At 44.6% G+C, this 25740-nt stretch overlaps 1 protein-coding gene across 2 annotated transcripts in view; it reads right to left on the bottom strand.

The window, feature by feature from the left end:
* LOC142787014 (uncharacterized) overlaps positions 1–25740 on the bottom strand; it is a 267751-nt gene that overhangs the window by 46636 nt on the left and 195375 nt on the right. The window contains exons 4-5 of one of the 2 annotated variants that reach the window (XM_075884631.1): positions 8637–8770; positions 8482–8575 (exon numbers count right to left, since the gene is read on the bottom strand). The exons of the other annotated variant lie outside the window; for it this stretch is intronic. Coding sequence (XP_075740746.1) covers positions 8757–8770 — 14 coding nt within the window. The 3' untranslated portion in view covers positions 8482–8575; positions 8637–8756. Of the gene's footprint in view, positions 1–8481; positions 8576–8636; positions 8771–25740 lie in introns of those variants that run through there. 2 annotated transcript variants of the gene reach the window in all.

Genomic DNA, 25740 nt, shown 5'->3' with positions numbered 1-25740 from the left:
GCAGCTTGTGGCTCCTGCGAAACACTTGAGCATCTCGTATTGCACTTTCGCTCATTTTATACGCAACGGTCTTTGCTGATTAAGAAATATAAATTTCTAGGACTCAAGGCGCGACCCTAGACGACTACCTTTTTCAGAGTGGTAGTGCTTCCCAACGCGAACAGGCCCACCGAGCTCTTCTTACATTTATGAACCAAATGGACCTCGCCACCTGTTTATAGACGGTTTTTTATTATTGTTTTTTTTTCTTTTTTATTATTTTTTCTATATTTTATTACTTTTCAATGATTTTTTTACTCATACACGTCAAAGTCTACGTCATTTTTTTCTTTCTTCCTCATCTTCTTCCCCTTTATCTCATCTAATCTTTGTTTCCTCTGTTTCTTCCCTCCCCCGAAAAAGTAAGCAGGCGTTGTGCCCCTCCCGGTGGCAGTTGCCAGCTTGCTCTCTCCCTCTTTCCTCTGTGTCCTTGTGTATCTGTGCATGCAAATCAAATAAATAATAAATAAATAGACAGCTTTCACGGCACAACTTGTAATATCACAGCAATATTTCATGATACAAGAGTACATTACCGCCATTCAACACTACACGTTATTACCGATGCGACTTCGCAATTTAAAGACAGCCAACCATTACAGAAGGCACACACATTACTCTGCGTATTCCCTCAAGACTGTGTAGTGGGTAGATAGCAAGTTCTAAAATATTTAAATACATAATGTTGAGAAACACGGTCTGCTGGGCGAGTTGGTAATTCATCTTAACTGAGTTTCGCAAAAAAAATGTAGTACAAAGGGACACCTGAACAAAGCGCAGTATCATCTGCAACTTCCTTAGAGAAAACAGACATATATATGCGGTTACTAGAACAGGTGAGGTGGAAGAAAATGATATGAAGAGCAGACAAGTAATCATTTTTTTCGCTGTGCGGACATCCTGCGGTGTAGGTCACTCTGTTGTCGTATGGAAAGGGATATTTTGGATTTAATAATGAAATATAGATCACAAAGCTCTCTGAAGAAGAAACCATCCTCTAACCTATCATCGCATTGTAGAGAGCGCGACTGCACGCTCTTGTTTCATGATACAGTAGTTAAATCCAGATTCAGGGACAAGGTGGCAAGAGAAACGAAAGAGGCGTATCTCATCAACAAAGCTGGTGAGTCACGTGTCACGCAAGCAAAGGAAAAGTAGGCGAAGAAAGACAAATTAAAACGGGTGCTTATAAATCTCATGACATCTTTGGAGATGGAGATATACAACAGTTTTGTTATTTGTAATTACGCAAGTAGAAATTTGTCTTTCGTAATGCCTCAAGTCTTGAAACGAGAAAAAGTGCAAAACAAATATATTTACACTATGTCTTTATAAAAAGCATATTAGCACGAATTCGGTATTTTGTTGGTGTATAGTTTTTGATTAAGTACAGGCCTGGCTCGAAGAAATAGAGAAAAGAGGGTGTTGTCGTATCCTTTAAAAACAGCGTAGTCACATAACCAGGATTACTGTGGAGTTATTTACTCACGAAGCTTTCGATACGCTATGTTTTCTGAGTTATCCTAACATTTACGAACAACAGGTGAAGGTAATGGAAATGATGAACTTGCTGTCAGATTTATCCGAGACTTGTCTTTCACGCAGCATGTTAATACACATAACCAGTTGAACGATCAACTGTACCTACGGAATGATGAACAAAAATGCAGACTGCCTTTGAACAGTGTGCGTCACGGCGGCGCTGGGAAGTCCAAGGACCACAACGCATGACGAGTACTGGTTGTGAATTCACTGTCGTTAATAAGTTTTAATGCAAGGAGTATTGTGAATAAAGTTGCAAAACTAGAAGATATATTGCTCATTCACTCTCCTGACGTTGTGTGCATAACCGAAACATGGCTACACGGCGATATTCATGTTCAGAAAAAGTTCCTCCCTCCTATTCTCTTATACGCACCGACCGTGATAGTCGCGGCGGTGGAGTCGCTATCGCAGTGCGTAAGGGTTCATCGTTTCGTAAAGAGCAAGGCATTCCAGACTATGAAAGTGTGTGGTGCTCTGTATATGCCCATGAATCACCCGTGCTGATTGGTGGTATTTATAGGAAGCCAAACGCGTCTGACGAATACATCATAAAAATTCACGACTTCCTTCATGGCAAGTTGAAAGACCGTACTAAGTCAATTCTTGCCGGGGATTTTAATTTGCCCACTATTGACTGGAATACACTGACAGCTGGTAGTATAGATGTTTCTAGTTCTGAGCTGCTTTTGAACATAGCATTTAGTTTTTCATTATCGCAGCTTGTCACAGAACCAACGCGCATTCAGGGGCATACGCTTTCAATACTAGACCTTGCATTTATCTCTAACCATCTAACAGCTGATGTCACACTAGAAGAGGGCATATCTGATCACAAACTTGTTCTTCTAACAATCACTATCGGTCACAGCGTACCAGTTCCTAAATCACGCGTAGCTCTTAAAAACTACAATAGAGCTGATGATGTCAGCATTATTGACTACCTCGAAGTAGCGTTAGAAACGTTTTTCATTGGAAATCACCATACAGTGAATAATCTGTGGCTCAAACTAAAAGATATAATAAAATATTGTGAGGAAACATTCGTACCCACGCGACTCAAACGTACAAAAAGCAGAAACCCGTGGATTACGCGGGGTGTGATCCACCTGAAAAGAAGGCTGCAAAGAATGCGAAAGAAGAAACGTAATCCTGACGATATCCGCCGACTTTCAGATGAGCTAAAGGCATCAATTAGGAACGCAAGAGACGTTTTCTTTTCAACGACATTAACAAGTTTTACGACACAGCATCCACAAAAGTTTTGGCGCTATCTATCCAAGCCCGCGGACCACGTCACTCAAATCGATACCAACGTGACTATTACGGATGAAGCTCTCACTATTGCCAACACGTTCAACAGATACTTTCAGTCGGTTTTTACACGCACTTCTGCATCTGCTCAGAACAAAACTGTGCTACATTCTGCGTTATCAATGTCGGAACTAGTGATAACTCATGATGTAATACTTAACTTGTTGCTGCAGATTGACGTCAAGAAACGTTCAGGCCCTGACGATCTTTCGAATGCCTTTCTACGGCGCTACGCAGAACAAATAACTCCCTTTCTACATGCAATTTTCGTATCATCGCTTCAAACAGCCACACTGCCGACGGACTGGCTTCGTGCCAGGGTCCTTCCTATTCATAAAGGGGGTAACAAATTACTTGTGACCAATTACAGGCCGATTTCACTGACTAGTTCTTGTTGCAAGCTAATGGAGCATATAGTCAACAAGGCAATCACCCATTACTTAGAAGATAACAACCTACTTTACTCCAAACAACACGGTTTTCGAAAAGGGCTCTCTACCATAACCCAACTTCTCGAAATAGCACATGACTTTGCTACCGTAATTAACTCAACACTTCAATGTGACGCAATATTCATAGATTTCTCCAAAGCATTTGATAAGGTGCCCCATCAAAAACTAATTGACAAGCTGAAGATTATCGGGATTGAAACCAATATAGTACACTGGATAGCCGCCTACCTCTCAAACCGCAGTCAGCACGTTAAAGTAAACGACGCTGAATCTGAAAAATTACACGTTTACTCGGGGGTCACACAAGGGTCTGTGCTAGGCCCGATTCTTTTCCCAATTTTCGTTAATGACATTCATTGTCATTTTAAACCTGACGTCACAGTTAGACTGTTTGCTGACGACTGTGTCATTTATACCACAGTACGAACGATCGACGATCAGTTACGGCTTAATACCTCCCTAACTAACATTTTAAGATGGTGTCAAGAATGGGGAATGGAAATAAACGTAGGCAAAACCTCGTATATGCATATAACCAAAAAGAGAGCACCCTTAAAATTTGCGTATCATTTAAATGGACTACACGTAGCAGAGGCCGCTTCGGTGAAATATTTGTGCGTTACCATCACAAACACATTAAAATGGGATGTTCACACTAACCAGACGTGCACAAAAGCGTACAGACAGCTGGGATATCTTCGCAGGAAACTCGCTCTAGCCCCTTCCAAAGTTAGACTAACAAGTTATAAAAGCCTTGTACGACCAATCCTCGAATACGACAGTGTAATCTGGAATCCACAGAAAAGCTTACCTTCTTAACCCGCTGGAGGGAATACAAAATAAAGCGCTCCGATTTGTGTATTCCCAGTATTCTCGAGATGTCAACATAACCGCGCTCCGCAATAGGGCAAGCATTCAAACACTGGCGATCCGGCGACGCATAGCTGCATTAAAATTTCTTTATCTGCTTTATCATGACAACATTAACATCAACAAACACGAGTACTTGAAACCACCATATCAGCACTCCGCGAGAACAAACCACGACAAGAGTATCAGGCCTTTCATCTCCCGTTGCAATTCATTTAAGTATTCCTACTTTCCGTCAGTAATAGAAATATGGAATAACCTGCCACGTGATATAGTGTCCTCAGAATCTCTCGAATCATTCACTACCAATCTTGAAAAGTTTTTGGATCAGTAAGTTGCAACGTTGTAGAACAATGGCGCAACTTTTCATTGAATGTACGTTTTGATTTGTATGCCACTCGATGTTTCAATTCTCAGATCTGTGTCTAATATGCACTCTTCCCTGTTAGCCTGTGGTGTTTTTATTCTGTTTTATTTCTTGGTTCTTCGACTAGATGTACAGTTGTAATTTGTAATTGTTTAGAGTAGTCTGTACTGTTCATTCTTATTTTTTTCCGTGTTCATTTTTTTCTTTACTATTTTTTTTCTGTGGTGTCATGTGAAGATGACAATCTGTATAATTTCTTCCCACTCCTGTATGAGCCTGTTAAGGCTTACAGTATCAATAATAAATAAAAATAAAATAAAATAACTTAATCCACCTTAAGGCCATCACGTCCATTTGTACTGTTTTACGATAAGTCTGGAGAAAAACTTGCCCGCAATCAAGGGTGTCCAATTTTTTTTTCGCATGAGAAGAGTACGATCGACAATATGTGGCCTACACACGCGCACGCCCATAAAAACACTTCCACGTCCATCCACAGTTGCACCACGAACGTATAGCGAAGTAGATTCCATAGAGCTGCGTATTTATCGTTTGAAAATTGCAGGAGTAGTTGAACAGGATATGAAAGCAATAGAAATGAAAGGGACAAAAAGATTTGCATCGCACCCATGACTCCGACGAACAAAGAAGCAACAAGGGCGCGAATGAATAGAGTGCAGGTTTGACAGTCTAATCTACATTACCCTTGAGATCAATGTTTTACGTGCTTTTCACTGGAACTAAATTTTCCTTATCTCATTGGCGAACGAAGTTTAATTTGCTCACAATTAGTGACACAATAATATTACTTCAAAACTGAAGTTTTGCGCAAACTATTTTCTTCATCATTGCTGGAAATGGGCCATGGCGCTTTCTTGTCTGCTTTTTCGACTGTCTGCTGTAGGCAAAAACCATTACCCGAAGTTTCCACCTCTCTCACTGGCACCCTTCTACATTCTCCGCCCTACGAACCCGTTGCAAACTTGCAAACTGCCGCAGTGTGGTCAGGCGAGTATTTTGGGGCAACTTAGCTCACTCCCCCCCCCAGGCCTCAGAAAGCTGCATGTTCAAAACCTTTCATCTAGGCATTCGTTGAAGCTTCAGTCACTGCTTCGTGTACGCTGGCTATCAAGATGCGCTTCTGCACAATTTTCAGCTTATTCCTCAAGCATTTATAATAATATTATATTTATATTCAATGAGCCAATCATCAATCAATCATTTATTTAACATATCCAGGAACAATCCTAAGGTATTTTGTGTTAGCGCACGCAGAATCCAACCGATAATAGCAATACATTACAGACTGTCTACAAAAAATCAAATCAATGAAAAAAGACAAGCAGACAAAAAAAATCAGTGCACAATGAAAACAATTTAATAAAACAAAAGATATTCATGGAATCAGAATGAAAGATTCTGCGGAATATACACAACTGTGCGCAAGGCTTGCTGAAAAAATGAAAAGGGAAGAAATTATACATGTGCAAATATACATTAGAACAGGGTCAACCTCACTGATAGAAAAATAACTGTGAACTGTAAAGAACATAACGAATCAAGAAATTTGACGTTAGATGGACTCGGTATTCGGGAAAGAATAGAGTGTTGGAAGAAGCTGGTAGGTACACGCGACGGTTTATTCTCTCTGGATAGCTTACGCGGAGTTTAAAAATTATAAAAGCGGGAAGAGCAGAATATCTTACGCTGCATTAGCTTGTAAAGAGAAAACAGCTAAGCGCGATTCGTTTGGCCGTCAAGTGATGCCAAAGACAATATTCTTGCAGTGTCGAAAAAAGTCTGGTAAAACGATGGGTGTAAATGCTTACGAATTTTTGTCGGACTCACTAAGTGACGTTACTGCTGGACTTAGCAAGGCTATTCCAGATCAGATACGCACTTGCACTCTAGTTGAGGAATAATATTGATTGATATGGGGGGTTGAACGTCTCAAAACCACCATATGATTATGAGAGACGCTGTAGTGGAGGGCTCCGGAAATTTCGACCACCTGGGGTTCTTTAACGTGCACCCAAATCTGAGCACACGGGCCTACACCATTTCCGCCTCCATCGGAAATGCAGCCGCCGCAGCCGGGATTCGAACCCGCGGCCTGCGGGTCAGCAGCCGAGTACCTTAGCCACTAGACCACCCCGGCGGGGCAGAAATAATATTGCGGTGTACAATTTGTAGAAGGCTATTGAAAAACTAAGTTATCGATAGATATTCTCCTACCATAGAGAGAACGAAAGCCTTGAATGGCAGCACACTTGATGCGAGTAGAAAAAAATTAACATGCTATCAAAAAGAACACCACAATTACTGATCTCATTAACCTTACATATCGAAACAGTATTGACAGACTAGAAAATTGACACTTCGGATGTTTTGCGAGATACAATAACAACAACAACAACAACAACAACAACGACTACAACAACAGCAACAACAAAAACAACAATAATAACATTATTCATAATAATATTATTATTGATACAAAAAAGTTAATAATACACTCATAATAATCTCGCATGGCCGAAAATATCTCGCCACATTGAAGCAAATGCTAAGGTCCGTGTGTCCATCACTCTCTTTAGGCGATTGTTTATTTGCACATTTTGATCGGCGTGTACCGGCATACAGACTTTATAAGCAAATGCACCACAATGTTCGTATTGAAAAGACTTGTTCGCAAACACATTTAATCATTACGAGGCTGTACCGCGGAGGGCTGTTTACATATTGTAGAGTTGGCTTAGGCATTATGCAAGCCCTTATTCGCAAAATTGTCATACTAATTGTATTCGCAAAGTTATGTTCAAGCCAATCCTGTAGAGGCACGTGCGCATTACCAACCTCAACGAAGTAATAGCCCAATCCCAAAAAATAAAACTGTTGTGAATTAGGCAGCCTAAGTTAAAGTTGCCATAAGCTTCAGCATAATATTGTATGGTCCAATAATTGTGTATGATGCGTCAGTCTGTTGCACCCCTTTTACGTATGCCCGTCAAGCGTGTATGACGTGAGTTTTTTGACACTTCTAAATACTACGCAACATAAATTGTTCACTAGTGCACTCATAAAATTCTCAATGATTTTACTATCTGCACAGCCAACGAAGTTATACGTAGTGAAAGGAAACGCGTGATGAATTCTTGCAATAAATTATTACAACTTCAATCTTGAATTTAGGCATTATAATGCCTGCGGGTTGCATTCAAATCAGTTTTTTTTTTTGTGAAGATACTCCCATAAACATCGAACTACGCTTGCTAATATGATAAATAGTCACTGAGAGCAATCGCAGATGGGTGTAAACAAGATTTACTAATATCTTGTAAATGAAGGAAGAATATAGCCGTAAGCACCTTCGAATAATCAGAAATTTATGCAAGAAAAAAATGCATTGAAATTACCATTTTTTGCCACCATTCCAAACTATGCATTAATGTGAACAATATAGGTTGCATGCCTGCATGCCGTTTTTACATGATACTGTAATGGATTGCTCAATCATAATAGCGAAGTTCGGGAGTTTAATACGTTTTTTACCTGACATGACTCCTTCCTTGTAAAACATGGCTGCGCTCGTATACTTTATTTACGTCGTAATAATTGCAACTATTGCAGCTAGGGGAGGGAGGAGGCGCACCGTGGACGGCGGATTTAAGGTCGCTTATAAAGTGCATTCGGACTTGAAAGTTTTGTGCGTTACTATATGAACATTATAAAAGAGACCAGAAAGATTGTAGCGCTTTGACAGCACCACTTAGGAAAGTGAAGTTTATATGGAAAACTTACCGATGAGGGCAACACTTCACTAATGCTGACAAGTAGACAACAATTTTCAAATATCAGCACAAAATAGAAAATCCCATAATGGTAAGTCTATACGTTACCAACTTCATCGTGAACCACCATTGCACTGTATGGATAATCTCGATTGTAGTATTTTGAAGTGATGACCGTTCCTACTAGTTGGAGACTTTCTCTGTGTAAAAGTTGCACTGTTAGTATGAACGACTTGAGAGCACTTTTTAATGGACACTTACTTCTTGACAGTCGAATTAAAGGTTCTTTGAAATTTAATGGACCACACGCTGCTTTCATTCACTAGATCAACCATGCACTCATCTTTTTGTAATACCGAATAAACTGTCGTTATTCTTGAATTAGTGCTGTAAAACTGTAAGAGAAGTGCTGTCTTGTATTACTTTGCCAGTACGTAAAAGGGTGTAGAAGAACACGCAAAGGTATCTAGGAATAAACACAAGATTCATGTTTATGACACCAAAATTGCGGAAAAGACCTTTGCAGTAAGAAGATGAGTATTATTGTCTAACACTGCGCACAGCGTGTGTAGTAATTGTATCAGAAATTGATTGTCACGGTGGTTATTAGCTGCAGCCGTAAAAGTATCGTCCACGATCTTGAACCCTGAATGCCGACATTGCTGAGTGGAAACTGCCACAAAATATTACCACGGAAAGTACAAGATATGCTATTAGCAGTAAATGTATTGAAAGTGAAAAGAAACGAAAACGTGCACGAAATAATAACTTCCCGTTGGCAAGGTGAAACACCTTCGTCTTCAAATAACGCACCTTGTGCTTTACCAACAAAGCCACGCTGGTGGCGATGCCACCATTCATCTGATCGTGCGTTCAGTCGAACCCAATTATATATATACTCAGCTGTCATGGAAGTTATTGTTATAACCCATAATACCTATGAACAGGTTGCGTGAAAAATAATCAAACCAGGGGAACAGCAGGCCATAAAGACAAAACTGTAATATCAGATAAAACTACAAAATACATTAATGATAAAAATAACAAAGTTCAAACTTAAGCGCTTTGTTGTCGTCATTTTATTTAAACTCTCCCAGTCGTCTTTACTTTTTTCCATTACACTCTCAGTCAAATGCCGCATAACGAACGGCCTAGGGGTGGCGCGCTTCTATGTTCTGACCAGAAGTTTGTTTTAGGGTGGTCAGCGGGAAAAAAAACTTGACCGCATATCCACTGCCTGATTGCTGACGTGTGTGCGAACCTCGAAAGTAATAATTTATCTTCGTAGTTCGCCCTGTCACTAAGTAAAGAAAAACAATGTTTATATGCACAAATCAAAACTTATTTTCTTCTTAGACAAGGAAGGGTTTCGTGACCATTCATTATGACGGCTTTATGGTCCGTGAAAAGAAGGGAGAGTGGTCCCTGCACGGGTTGAAGCAGACGATTGCAAATACCTGGTCTGTGCATATTCCTCGGATAGTGGTAGGTTTTATGCTGTCAAAGAATATACATCTGAGTGCATATCTCGAAGCCTTGTGTTCCGTAAGCACGTACTGTCACTGATGTCCATGTGAAAGTCCCCAACGAGCATGATTGGCTCATCCTTGCACTTGCTAGATTTCTCTAACGCAGCGTCTACGAATGACTAGATGTTCCCGGTGGGCAGGTTGGGTACGATGTACATGATCACGATGAAAATTCCAGAGCCAAATATTTTGACGGCTGCATATTCCCCGTTGTAGTTTTTAGTGGTAGGTCGTTGGTTGGGATCTTTCATCGTTTTCGTTCGCCTCACCATGATAGCGACACCACATGCATGACAATCCGATTTTTCTCTACACACGACAAGAAGGTATCCTTTGATGAACAGTCGTTCAGCGTCCCAAGTATCAGTGAACCACAGCACGTCTACTGCAGTTAGTACGGGGTTTCATTTCATCTCGTCCACATGTGCATTGAGAGAACGATTGTTGAGGAGGTGAATGGTAAACTCGTAGGAGCAGTGAACGTGTTCTCACAGGGATCACAGGTACCTCGGCGTCAAGGTGATTAAGCGATGTTTGATGAGGTGTCGAAACTTGTTCTTCATCGCGGTGTCCTCATTTTTGTTTCTGTGGTAAAATCATTTCTCTCCTTTAGCATTAGTAGGTATTAGTAAGCCATTGGTTACTTATATTGGTACATTGACTGAGTGCGACGTGCGCCAATTTCTGGTGGTGTGTTTTAATATATTTGTAGACAATTGAAGAGTACGTTTTTCCTTGGAACTTGTGGATCATAATGACACTGGTCTGAACGAGAGAAAACTGCATTTTCTTGCAGGCAAGAGGGTGCTGAAATCACGCGACATGAACAAATGTGCTGTGTACAAGCTCCGCCAGTTTTTTGCGGGGGCCGCGGTCCGAATCATTATACCGGGACAAAAGTGGCATTGTGCAATTCTGAACACCAAGCGGCACAACTGGATACCCACTTTGTCCAGGTGGGTCATTTTCTTTCAAGTGTACAGCCCTTTGTCTACCGACCACGGAGGCGCAGGCGCTCTGCCCGATGCAGGCGCTCTGCCCGGTGGAAAAAGCCGTTTGGCTGAAACAAGGCTGATTCTCCGCTCCAACTACGTGGATATGACCCCAAGGCTATGGCGTGGACCTGAGTCTTCACCAACAGTGGCCCACGTTCGATGGTTTCTCCGAAAATTTGCGGCCAAGCTTTGATTCAAGCGGTGGAACGCCGCTCTCAGAACAAAACCAAGACGACAGTGTCTGATGCCACTCCAGCCGCCGGCTCGTCGATTGACAACACAAACACTCCTGCGACGCGCTACGGGACGCAAGGGCTAGACATCCACGAAGTGGAAGCCGCGTCCAATGCTGAAACATGCTCCCGAAGACTAAGTTATAGTAACCAAACCCAGAGAACGCGTTTCTCTTCTCGATGCGTTCACGGCAACCAACTACGGCACCACCATCTCGGCATACCCCGGGCCGGAGTGGGCCCGCGGAATTTCCGGGCTGCCATCGCGAGACCAAAACATCATTGTCGTGCGTACCCCGGATATCGAGGCGGTGGACCTGCTCATCGGAGACTTTGCAGTGAATTTGGAGAAAGGGTCAGTCCTGCTCCAGGGTTGCCTAAGACAAGGCGACAGCAACATCTGCCACAAACTGATCGTGGTTTGCAACACAGACAACACGGAAGCTCCACCGAGTTAGCTGGCGTGCTGGCACCATCCTAGAAATTCAAAAATTCAGGACATCCAGCAAGGCACGCTTCACCTTCGCGGGTAAGATGAAGCCTCGTTACGTGCACTTTGACAATATGGTTGTCTCCATGCAAAACTACTACAAAACTATCCCGGCCTGCAGCCAGTGTGGAGTCGGCAGGCATCGCACGGATGTATGCTCAAATCTGCAGCCGAACTTATGTGGACTCTGCGGGCTTCACGCCACGCTACTGACTGTGTTCCCCGGTGTTCCGTGTGTGGTGGCGCCCATGCAACTAGCTTTCACGAATGTGTGGCGATTCTGAATACCGAAGATGACCTCCCCAAAAAGCAGCAAAAACAAACCGGCACCCAAGAAGTGGAGCCCCCATCATGGTTTACCCAGCGACCAGCCTCAACGGGACAACTCGAAAACTCTCAAGCCAGTACCACCTTCTGGGGGTGCTGTAATGCGTCCGTTGACGGAGCCTCATCAACACGATGACCCTGAGAAACAAGCGACGGAGGCGGAAGGCAAGACCGAGGCTTGAGTCAACGCAATTAAAAATGGGCAACAGGTGAGAGGTCCGGGTGGGGCTGCCTCTCGGGCTACCTCCCTTCCCACTCCCCTCCCATCGGTGCTGAGAAATAAAATAGTAGCGCCCAGGGCCCATAACGAGATGCTACTAAAGAAAATTATGCAGTTAGAATCTAAAATCAACCAGTTTTCTTTTCCCCCTCCTGCCCTGCGGCTGAGGTAATGGGAAGTGAGCTCGTGGTGGCAGAGGTGGCAAAAAGCGTGGACGCTGCATTCTAGGCACGTTTCGAGGCCCGTATCCGAGCCATAGACGCCTGATTCGCCACCATGGAAAACCAAATATCAGTATTCATCACTGCCATGTCCAAATGGCAGGAGACAATCCCCGCGATGATGGCCCAGTCAATTTCGCATTCCTCAAGCCCCTCGTGTTGAAATGGCGGTCCCTACAAGGACGTTTCTGGCCGCGCAGTCAAAACTTCTAGACACACCATAGAGATAGATGACGATGACAGTTGCTCGCTATCCCGTGTTGAGGACCCTTGTCTCACTGCGAATGCTGGCTCCGGAGCAGCGCCACAACAATCTCACATCAGACTAACTCACCATGACGAGCAGCCCTAAGGCCTGGCGCTTCCCGAAAATCAATTCGGCCGTCCCCATCAACATTATTCAGTGGAATTGTCGAAGCTTTCGGTCCCGCATGAACGGGAACTCTTGACTAACTTCCGGTGTTGGTTGCCCTTCAGGAGCCAGGGAGTGGCGCCACCCTAACAAATTACATCACTTTCCAGCGGGACCCTTCTTCCTGCGTCTGTGTGCATAAAAATTATACAGCTAAACTTTTGCACTTCGAACTTCAAACTGTGTATTCCTACGTGATGGTGAAATTTCTTCCGCTCAAAAAACAAGATGCGCCACTACACGTACCTAAAATATATTGTTTCCCCAGACTTAAAACTGTAACGTTCGCAGCACCCATCCGTCGCGCCCTGAAGGCTGCTGGCACGGATCCCCTGGTAATAGTGGATGATGTCAACGCTCACAGCATACTATGGGGACATGTGCGTGATGAGAATCATGGGCGCAAGCTAGCGGAACTTGTGTTCACGCTGGGCCTCAATCTTCACATTGACCCTGCACATCCAAGGCAGGTAGGTAACTCCATGACTCGGCACACGTGTCCAGACTTTCCCTTCACCGAAAACATTAGACATGCAGACTGGGCCAACACAGAGGAAACGCTCGGCAGTGACCACTGCATACTCAACACGGCCGTCACAATCAAACCAATGGCAAGACCCTATGTCCAAGCCCGCATACCCAACTAGACAAAATTTTTGAAAACTTACTCTAATTCGGCACTGATTAGTGGAACAGGTTACCATGGATGATCACGAGAATTGGCCATGCACCTTCGTTCGACGAAAACTCAAGTTCAACTCTCGGAGGTTACACCGGGGGTGAAAAATCACCTTCTTCACCTCTGGGAGCGCGGCCCAGCATCGTCCGCAGAAGGCACCACCAAAAACACAATAGGAAACTCAAAATTCGCATTGCCGAGCTCACCAAACGAGCGGCAGAGTACGCCGCCCAGCTCGCCGACTCGAATTGGGTAGACCGATGCAACACGGCTGCTATACAATTGTCCAGCCGGAACACTTGGCGTCTGTTTTGTGCCTTGATTTATCTGACCCAAACCAGAGCCGAGACACAAAAACATCTCCAACGGGCAATCCATGTCTTCGACGGAGACACTTCCAAATGAGCACGCAAACTACACGATCCCTACCTATGTGTGCGACATGACACCCAAAGGCCAGCATACTTTTATGCAGGTTCCGAGAACGCGGAGCTGGATCAACCGTTTCAGCTTCATGACCAGAAGGTGGCCCCAACTAAAGTGAAGCGAAGAACGGCGCTGGGGAGAGACAAAACAACAGTGAAATTACTTTCCAACCTTCTCGATCTGGCCTACGACGCACTCCTCGGGCACATAAACTCAATATGGCTTGGTAGCACATCCCTTCCAATTGAATGGAAGACCGTCCTCATCACTTTCATTCTGAAAGCTGGCAAAGCCATAAACGCACACAACTTTCGCCCAATCTGTCTCACGTCTTGTGCGGGAAAGCTGATGGAGACTATGGTGCGAGATCGCTTGTCGGAGTTTTTGAACAACCAACACACATTTGCAGACACAATGTTCGTGTTCCACTTGCACCGGTTCGGGCAGGATGTGCTGGTTCAATCAGACCACGAAATTTTAAATCCTGTCGAATACCCTTTTAATGACAAGACTATACTCGCCCTTGATTCGAAGGGAGCTTTTGACAAAGTCACACATGACATGGTACTGAAGTACCTTTCCCAGACCTACTGTGGACACAATATGCCTGAATACATTCGAAAATTTCTCTCTGACCGACAGTCATACATCCGAATACGAGATGAAAAACACGGCCCCTACCAATTATGTATGAGAGGCACCCCACAAGTGTGGTCCTCTCACCCCTATTGTATATTGTCGCTCTGATGAATTTGCCAGCTCAGCTGGATAATGTTGAAAGCATACAGCACGCGCTGTATCTTGACGATATTACCATATGGGCTACACATGGCTCAGTAGCAGACATATAAGCCAACCTGAAGCAACCGGCGGAGATCACGGACGGCTACACCCACCGCTGCAGCCTCCGGTGCTCCCTGGCCAAATTGGAGTTTGTGCAAGAATGCCCATAAACAAATTGCACTACCAAATTGAATTGTCCTTACGAAGCAGACCCATCCCATAACACGATGAGATCAGAGTACTGGGTCTGTTTATTCATAAACGCCCCGCCGCGGTGGTCTAGTGGCTAAGGTACTCGGCTGCTGACCCGCAGGGCGCGGGTTCGAATCCCGGCTTTGGCGGCTGCATTTCCGATGGAGGCAGAAATGTTGTAGGCCCGTGTGCTCAGATTTGGGTGAACGTTAAAGAACCCCAGGTGGTCTAAATTTCCGGAGCCCTCCACTACGGCGTCTCTCATAATCATATAGTGGTTTTGGGACGTTAAGCCCCACATATCAATCATGTTTATTTATAAACATCGCCGAGTCGATACAACATTGACAAAACTGTGTAAGGTGGGAGACCAGGTGGGCCGTATGGTCCGCCAGATTTCCAACAAGCGCGGGGGCTACGTCGCAAAGATTCTTTGCGGCTGGCATGCATTTGTAACCAGTCGAGCCCTCTACGTGGCTGCCCGCGCACGCACTCTTCGGGTAACACCTCCAGACCTTTCCGGAATGGATCCCGCACCTGATGCGGCCTTAACATTTTGAGAAAAAGTGAATTCTATTGATTCGGCCACGCTATGTATTATAAACTCTGCAGGGTCCTTACGAAGGCAGAGGAACGCTTATTTGTCCACCTTTACACCAAAACACTGCTGTGCGCGGCAGTTTTGAAATATCTTGATTCTGCGTGTACAGGAAAATGCCCGCACTTTGCTGAGAAGTCCTCTGTAATCTTGCACATGGTGTGGGCATGCCAGTCGACTCTGCACCTCACCCCAAAACCAAACCCCCACCGGGAGAACTGGGAAGCAGCCCTGCTCAGCTATTCCGATCTGGGTAGCCAGAAGGCCCCGGTCAACCATGCTCGAGTCACGTTGGCTGTCAATGAACTAGTGTTTGTGAGGAATGGCCCGCACCAGGCCATCTCCCTCCTACTCCCTGTGTATATATAAATAATAAAGTTTCTCTCTTTCTCTTGCAGGCAACCCTTGTCTTGCGATCGACGGTCAGGAAGGTAACTCGAAGTTTTATGGGGACCCAGGATGTGTCGAAGACGTGACCGCTCCGTCTGGCATCATCCACCATTGGCTTGGAGAGTATATGAGTAGTCTTACCCGTGGTTGCAGCATCCTAGCAGCTAGAGCAAACCTTGTACTTACCGCTGCCGGTCAGAAGCTCACCTTGAAGCACAGCAATGGTTTTACACCGAGGCTGTTTTTTTTTCTTGATACCGCACACCGCAACAAAATCATTAGAAAACCACAACCTGTCGCACGCACTGCAACTGTCTCCGAAGAAAGTCCTGAAAGTCTCGTTCAAACCGCGTGTCGGAGCCTTTGGCTTGAGCTCACTTTGATGATGAAACTATATGACTGGTTCGAACATGAAACGCATATCATAATATGCGTGTTATGTAGGAGTATTACCACACGCTAAACTAATAGTGCACTCGGGGCCGCTTCGCTAGCTTCACATATACCAAATATGGTATTACGTAACGGTAATGAATGACGAACACAAATGCCCCGCGCAAACATAATGATCATGGCATGAAAGTCATGTGCGGCATAATTTGCATGCCTACCACTGCTGGTGCTGGCATTGGAACTTTTAGCGGTGCCGTCGTTAGGCAACCATAAACAACATACTTGCATCCTATATAAGTACCCGAGTACGCAAAACATTCCTACTTGTGTATACTTTGCATTCTACCATTTTCCCCGCAACGTTGTGTTGATTTTAAAGGAACATGTCAACCTCCTCATTCGTAATTTGCAAGTTATCGATTTCCACTGTACGTGGGATTTGCCAATTTTTAAGAAACAAAACGCTCTGCTTTTGAAATTAGCTTTCAAAGTGGAGCCCAATGGTTGTTAGAACAGCGTCGGTAGCCACCACCCACAACGTAGTGAATTTAACTTATTCTTTGTCGAGTTTTATCACGAAGGTAGTTTATACCCGGCACATTACCTCGAAAGCACGCGAATCGCTGAAATCACATCTACAAGCGCGGTTCGCATCGCTGCTGTCGGTCAGACGCCAGGGAATGTTCAGCGTAGATACGTCTGACTCTGAAGTGTTGCAGACACGATGCACCACCTGTCGGTGAAGTTTCTGGTAGTGTAGTTTCTGGTACTCCCTTGCACAGTTCGCTGCGCTACCATAAGCAATAAGCGCAGGTGAAATGCTCATTGAGCTAAGTACTCAGTGTCTCTGCACATTCAACACTCAGAAGAAGAGGTACAAATTTTTCTCGCTTGTCGTACGCAGAGTATGTCATATGGTCTGTCATTCGTCATATCTTATACGTAGGGTCTATACACAGCTGGTATAAAAGGGAAGAGAATAAAATTATTATCATTATTCGCCAGGCATACGAAGTCACCCTCAGCCTACTAGAATCTACCAGCACTGATAGGTTACTCCAACTGACATTTCACAAAAGTTTGGCTGAAATAGCGGAAGCAAAGCGAATCTTGCACCCCGAAAGGCTTACTCTCACCACCTCAGGAAGGCTTATATTACAAGAGTTGTCAAACACATATCACCGAAAGCATGGTGACAAGATTGACATACCTTAGCAAATACTATAAAATTACACATTGCTTACATTCCAAGAAACAGGAACCCGAAATACAGCCCAGGTCACAGAAAATCTGGAACTACATTTTTACCGAATGCATATTGCAACAATAAGAACACCCGTTTCTTTGACGCCGTGTGCTATCCGGACAGATGGTGGTTCGCTATCGTCGTGATTGATACTGATAAAATGACAATGCACACAGGTAGTTTCAAGACCCGATATTAGGAGATAGCTGAAGAAATGGTCATTGCACTGGCCATAACTGACACTGATACTCAAACTGTGCTCAGTGACTTGCACTCAGCAGCACGGATTTTGCTTAGGGTACGATTTTGACTGAAGCCCTTTGCGTTGTGGTGCATGCCAGCCAGATTTCCCAGGCTACCTTGATGTGGATTTACGTTCATATTGGGGAAGTATTCTTGCACTTCGCCAACCTTAAATAGGTAGCGCACTCCGCCACCCACAATGCAACAGACCGTGCAGGAGGCGATTAACTTGTTCAAGAGCCTGCGGACCAAGATCGACTTACTGGATACAATAAATGGACCACGGCGTTCTGCTTGGCCCGCTTATACTATCTTCCCCCTCATGACAATTTATGCAAAGCCCAAGGATACTTGGCGACAGCTGCAAACGAACACCTGCCCTAATCCACTGCTATGTCACCGAATGTACACCGAGATCTATAGTCCTAACATCTGTAAGGGCTGTCACATAGATGCAGCTATGCTAACACACATGCTCTGGGAATGCGATGCTAAAGCGAAGCGTATTATTCACGGTGTTATTTCGGCAAAGAGGCAAGCTACTCAGCTGAACTCCAAGCTCGCCGACCAACACTGGGCAGTCCAGCAGGCCCGTGAAGCAGCGGAGACTCAAAGCCTTGACGTCCAGACATGGAAGACCTTAGTGTGGGCCACTATTTAGCCGTACAAATAATAAGGGTTTTCCATCACTACTTGTCATACGCGTCACCCAACCACCCATGACGTACTTGCTGGTTCAATCATCAGAACGACGGTAAAAACAAGAGCAGAAGCAACATTCCGCGCTGTACGAAGAAACACTTTAGTCGGCCCTACTATTGCTTTATTGATAGCCACTGAACGTAAAGAACTTCAGTTATACTGACTTCCGTAGCTGTCGCGAAGCAAAACGGTGAGAGTACTGAATACGGGGGGTTTTTAACGAGTTGGGTACGTAAATCACTCGCGTTCTCCACAGATTTTGGCATGAGGAAGTGTGATAATCTAGGTTTCCTGTTATTGTTTTGAGCACAGTCTTGGTGGAGTACCGTGATAACTCAATAGAATTATAATACTCTACAGAGCTTTCGGCCATGGTGCGCGTCGTGCAACAGTGGCCGTGAGGTACGTGGTAAACACCGCACACACTGTGACCGCCGATAATCAGAGGTAGTTGATGACAGCATCGCGCTCGTAGGCTTTGAAGGCTCTACGTTTCAGCTTTAACTAGAAATTAAGAAGACGTACGTTATACTGGTAAATCACAAAATGATGGTAGTGAGCACAATCAGTATCTGCAGCCGTTGGTTTCCACGATTGCCGCAGCTATTTTAAAGGCCTCGGTTTCACCTTTTGTTGTGAGCCGAGAAAATTCTCACACATGTGTTCCTCAAGTGCAATATATACAAACGGACGGAAGAAAACTGCCAACAGAATTCTAGGGTCCGTAATAAAACATTGGAACGCACAGGAAAGGAGTGATAGACAGTGAATGCCACTGCAAGAGGGAAAATCACCGGGGTCATTCGTGCCAGATAAAGCAAGCTCCGTACGACTGATCGTAAGATGCATTGCTTGTGTATGTACTTCATCGCTTTGGGAACATGCGTATTTCCTAACGTACGCATTAAAGCGTTATAGAACGCACGTCAAAGTGCTTGCCTGAAATTAAGCGGGAAAATCTGTTTGGTAGTGTATGCATGAGCGCAGGTGCAGGTTATCCAATTACTCAGGAGCGCTGACCTTGCTGTTTCGCTCTGCAATCGATGGCACTTTGAAGATCCTCAAATGGAGTACTGTTGTTCAGGGTGTGAAAACCGAATGACTCCCTAATTCTCTAACCTATATACATGTTTTATTTCCCTTACCCTTATACATGTCTCAGTTTACAGCAAAAGGTGCAGCTTTCGCTGTAAACAACACATAAAAACACTTAAAAATGATCCCAAACATGAAATGTCATGGCAGGGCTGGTTTTATTGTGTAAGGAGAGAATAATGCAAACGAAGAGTATGTATTAGGAGAATGCTTAAGTTAATTTGTTCTAGTTTGGCACCGGGTGTGGAAAATATCAGTGCTTATAGTCGTCTGCTGAGCACAACTAAGGTGTTAGAGATTTAGCGTGATGATGCCTTGTGGTTCTGGTTGAGAAAGCTGTCAGGTAGGCAGATGGGCTAACCGTAATTGGCAGTTACAGAGAGAAAGTAGGTACTTTCTTATCTGTTTTCAATGCGTATTACGAAGGGAACTGCATTCATTATTTTACAAGGAATAGCTCGGAAGAACTTGTTCAAAGTGAACCAGGCTGCTTTTTTAGGAGTTTCTTCGAGGCATTTGATGTTATTTTCAGTGTATGTTTTCCATAATGCACTAGCGTATTCTTGTTGAGGATTTATTATATACTAATAAAACAATAGTTGCCCCGCCGCAGTGGTCTAGTGGCTAAGGTACTCGGCTGCTGACCCGCAGGTTGTGGGTTCAAATCCCGGCTGCGGCGGCTGCATTTCCGATGGAGGCGAAAATATCGTAGACCCGTTTGCTCAGATTTGTGTGCACGTTAAAGAACCCCAGGTGGTCAAAATTTCCGGAGCCCTCCACTACGGCATCTCTCATAATCAAATGGTGGTTTTGGGACGTTAAACCCCACAAATCAATCAATAAGACAATAGTTTAACATTAAGACATCGAAAATCTCATGTTTAGAAAGCACAACTTTTTGAGTGCACATCAAAAAGTTACATTGGCATGTGGATTCCATACTAAGGTAGCTGTTCTTAAAACACCTAATTATTTAGAGCGCTCGCGTTTGCCGCGCTTCTTTTCACTTCACTTGTATGTCACTCTGTGAAGACTTGTCATTACCACTCAGATGCATGAACACCCCTTATGCCCAGAGAGCAGCGCAGCGAGCTGGCAGGTTAGCAGCAGATCGGGGTCAAGAAAAGATAGTGCGGTGAGACCTCGAGAGGCCGAACCAAATAGAACTTGCCGTCTAGTCAACTCAGAGCTGCGAGCCAGCGAAGCAGAAGTGTTACATTGTACATCAAGAACATCATGCCATAAATTGAGATACTGTGTTTATTCCATCTTGTTTTTCCTCCGTGTGGCAGCCGCCGAGCGCGTGCCATCGCACAGGGCTGCAGTCAGTAGCGGTGTCTTTTATCACACATTTCCTCTCGCAAATAAACGGCAAAACAAAAAAATAAAACAACACACAAAAACGGTTTCTGTTTACTTCTTGACGAAGTCCTTCAATTTTTTCAGGGTCTTCTTTTTTCGCTTGCTTCTTATTACTGGCGCATTATTCCTGAAAGACTGGTTGAAACTTACGTGCCCTCTGGTGCAGATAATCCAGGGTCTGTATTTTTATGGCCATCCGTCTTTGATGTGTTTAGGTTGTGCTGTTCTAGAGGACTGAATAGATGGAGATCACCAGTGCATGACAGCAGAAGAGCCTGACTTTATTTTGATGACTGCCCGCCGCGGTGGTCTAATGGCTAAGGTACTCGGCTGCTAGCCCCCAGGTCGTGGGATCGAATCCCGGCTGCGGCGGCTGCATTTCCGATGGAGGCGGAAATGTTGTAGGACCGTGTGCTCTGATTTAGGTGCAAGTTAAAAAACCCCAGGTGGTCAAAATTTCCGGAGCCCTCCGCTACGGCGTCTCTCCTAATCATATAGTTGTATTGGGACGCTAAACTTCACATATCAATCAATCCATTTTGTTGACTGCTGCCGGGTTAACTGTGGCTCACTTGGATGCATTTCACATGCCCATTGTTCAAGACGTATGAGGCCGGTCCGCGTTTCCCAATGATCTTCTTGGGCGTGGTGAAATGTGGTGACTGCTTGCCATGAACTGCCGGTGACTTAACACGCATGTAATCGCCAACGACGAAGCTGGATTTCTTGGCTCCACGTTTTTCATCGGTGTAGCTCTCCCAGATCCTCCGCTTGCTGTTTACGCACTCTCGCAACTGCCAAATCACCCTTGACAGGTCCGTGCTAAAGCATCTGTCAGGCAATCCCACTAGGTCAAGTCTTGTGCGACGTTGGCGTCAATGAAGGAGAACTGTGGTGGCGCACCAGTAGCCTCGTGAGGTGTACCACAATATACATGCAAGTAATCAAGCATGGCTGTTTGTATATCATGAAGTTTAAACAGAGCTAGTTGAATATGCGACTTCAGCAGCCTATTGAATCTTCTAATCAAGCCGTTAGCTTGGGGGTAAACAGAGAAGAGTTGTAATGCGGTATTCTGTACTCTGTGAGAAATTCTTCAATGCTCGCGGAAGAAAACTGTGGTCCATGATCGGATACAATACCACGTGGGTACCCTTCTCACACAAGAAGTTCAAGAGTAAACATTTTCACTGTAGATGCGGTTGAATCTCGCACGAAAGCCACTTCAGGCCATTTGCTATAAAAGTCAATAACAGTAATCGCAAAACAATAGTCGGCCCAAGCTTGCGTGACTTGTATTTTTCGCACGTCACGTCAAGAAGGGGAACAGGTCAAGAAGAGGAACAGGAGGAGGAACACTGCATAGGTACGTGCGGATTTGTCCCAAGACTGGCAACTCAAGCATAAGCGCACCAGTTCTTCCTTGTAGCTATTCGTGCACGGCCACCAATGTAACTCTCTCAGGCAATCTTTCGTACGACTAATGCCTAGATGTCACTCATGGGCCAGATTTATAAGACGGCGTGTCAATGTAGCCAGCACGACAATTCTGTCACCACGGCATAGGATGTCACGACTGAAGGTTAGGCCTTCACCTAAAAATAAGGTAGCAACTTTTTTGACATAGGTTTCTTTTCAGACTAAAAAGCAGTCGTAAAATGCATAATTTGACAGACAATCCAATTAGTGGCACTTGCTTCTTCAAGTTTTTGCAATGCATGGTCACAACTGCAGACAAAACGCATATGAATCATTCTTAAGGTGCACCATGGAGTTAACTCTGTACAGGCAGCCGAGAGAGAGCGTCAACTACGACGTTTTTGTTGCCCTTACTGTATTCTATGGTGTTGTAGCAAAGCAACCGTGAGAACCAGTGCGCTATCCTGCACTATGACCTGTAGTTTCCTTGAGAGGAGCGTAACCAACGCCGCATTATCAGTCCATAAAATAAATGGCCTCACCCTCAGGTAAATGTGCCCATATTGGCAAGCTTACACGCAAGCAAGAGCCTTATGTTCGCTGACTTAGTACTGTCGTTCATGTGGCTGCAGAGTGTGCGAGGCGAATGCGACAGCTTGCAGTTAGCTTCCATTATTCTGCTGAAGCAGCGCACCTAATCCATATCAATATGCATCCGCTGTAACACACACAGCTAGGGGAGGATCGAAGAAATGAAACACTTTTCAAGATGTTAGCCAGGCTTTCATTTGCTTCAAACTGCTTTTTGCTTCCGCAGTCCAAACAAAAGGCTATTTCCTCGAAGCAAAGCCCGTATTGGCTCCACAACGTCAAAAATGCAGAATAAACTTCGAGTAAAAGCTTTCAAGTCCAAGCATCAAACCTAGTTCTTTAATAATTTTAAATGATGGTGCTTTGGTTATTGCCTCAATGATGTGGCATTTCTGGAAATAATACTCTAGCCCAGACAACATGACCAAGGGAAGTCAACTCTGCGACGTCAAAAACACACTTTTGCTTGGGCCTGAGGCCAACGCCAGAGAGTGGTTTCAAAACAGTGCGTGAATTGCGCAGATGATCCGCTCGGGAGCGTCCGTACAGGATGATATCGTAGAAGTAAAATGAGATGCTGTTGCACCTACTTGAAACAACAAAAAAAAATTGGCCCCTTATATACATAATATTCTGCAAATATTGTCAAAAGACTATATAGCCTTGCGTTTGGAGAGATTGAACAAAACGTTTATTTGATGTTCTGCGCAAAAAAATCGGTGAATGGTATTCTAGAGGCGCTGCGTTAGAGTGCCTCGAGCGTGCAGCGGAGGCGAACGAGCGCACCAAGTCACGTCACACGTGAGACATGAGCGCTATCGTGGCAGCTATCTTCGAAAACAAAACCACGGCTTTGAGACTCGTATGCGCGCCCGTCTCTGAAGCGATAAGGTGTAGAATGCAAGGCGATGGGTAGGTGCCACCACTGCGTTGTTTTAGCAAGGCGTTGGAAACGCTTCCCTTTTCGTGCAAACGTTGCATGGTCAGCGCGGCGTGATAAACGCTTCAGTCCTTAAAGTAACGTATGTACGTCTTTTCCAGTAAAATACGTACACACATAATATTGATTGATTTGTGGGGTTCAACGTCCCGAAACCACTATTTGATTATGAGAGACGCCGTAGTGGAGAGCTCCGGAAATTTTGACCACCTGGGGTTCTTTAACGTGCACCCAAATCTGAGTACACGGGCCTACAACATTTCTGCCTTCATCGGAAATGCAGCCGCCACAGCCGGGGTTTGTTCCCGCGACCTACGGGTCAGCAGCCGAGTACCTTAGCCACTAGACCACCGTGGCGGGGCACACACATAATATATACGTGTTGTTATGTTGCCTCAGATATGCGCGATATTCGCTTTTTAATAGACAATCGCACAAGTATGAACGCTGAAACTTGAGAAACATTGGTGGGCGCGGCGGATGGGTTGGCCATTTTGGGTAATATTTGGGGCCGTTTGCAGTATTGTTACGGCGAACAAACGGGCAATTGTACAGACTGACAGACAGACAAAAATTTTTGCGCCGAAGTACCCCAAGAAAGACTATCGTCTTCAACACCACGTGACAAACCCACTAGCGCGCTACGCGCGCCTTAATTCCGGTGCTCTCGTCCCGCCTACGAACTGTACACTTCCCTCGCACCTGTTCATGACAGCGGAAAGAAGTCACAGTGGTAATCGATTTTGTGGCCGATAGCAAAACGTGTTAATCGCAAAGTCACTATCATTGTTGCAGCCCTGCCGAGACAGCGAAATTCGGCAAATGCTATAATCGTTCGTGCGTGGAACTTTCGGGAGCACAAGAATTATCTTGCGGACTGGCACACGAGCAGGTTTTTCACGTGTTTTTCGTATTTGTCGGGAATTCGTAGTTAGCAAAAAGCACTATTGATTACCAGATATAAAGTTCAAAACTGTCTAATCGCACGTTTTGATTTGTGGGGTTTAACGTCCCAAAACCACTATATGATTATGAGAGACGCCGTAGTGGAGGGCTCCGGAAATTTTGACCACCTGGGGTTCTTTAACGTGCGCCCAAATCTGAGCACACGGGCCTACAACATTTCCGCCTCCATCGGAAATGCAGCCGCCGCAGCCGGGAATCGAACCCGCGACCTGCGGGTCAGCAGCCGAGTACCTTAGCCACTAGACCACCGCGGCGGGGCTAATCGCACGTTTTGCGAACCCATCTACATGTTTCTGATTACATTTTCGTCATTATTCGTTCCTTAAAAGTTAGTGAAACAAACAGAGATATTTCAACAATAATTCAGAACAAGAGAAATGGTCTAATGCAACGGTCTGCAACATGCATTTGGTCGTGTCGTAATTGCGTGTGTCGGCACATTTTTGAAACTCTCGCTAAATATAGCTGCTCACCCATGTATAGTGCCGATTACTGATGACTTCAGTGAAGTCAGCGAGGAAAGCAGAATTACGTAGCCACACTTTCACCCACATCGTATCCTTGTAGAACATCGCTTTCTTCAAATGTGACGTCAGTAATTTCATCATATATTATCTGGTGTCTGCACAGCACGACATTAGATATCAGTGAGTCAGAACTGCGTACCATAACACCGAGCAACACTTTCTGCAGCAATATTATACATCTGGCAAATGAAGTAGTATATGTTCAACGCGTCTGATTTGTAATATTTAGAAACTCCCTCAAATGTTGTATCACGTGTTGCCGCAGACGACGTTAAACCGAGGGGATTGACTGAGTAAACTATATTTTGCTTTTTTCAAGCTACCATGCTTCCCGTAACAAACATATCAATTTCAGTAACCGTAACACTCGATGTCAAGAACAGAAG

Source organism: Rhipicephalus microplus, unplaced genomic scaffold (genome assembly GCF_043290135.1).
Source record: "Rhipicephalus microplus isolate Deutch F79 unplaced genomic scaffold, USDA_Rmic scaffold_42, whole genome shotgun sequence".
NCBI lineage: Eukaryota > Metazoa > Arthropoda > Arachnida > Ixodida > Ixodidae > Rhipicephalus > Rhipicephalus microplus.
This window is presented reverse-complemented; position numbering and strand designations above follow the sequence as displayed.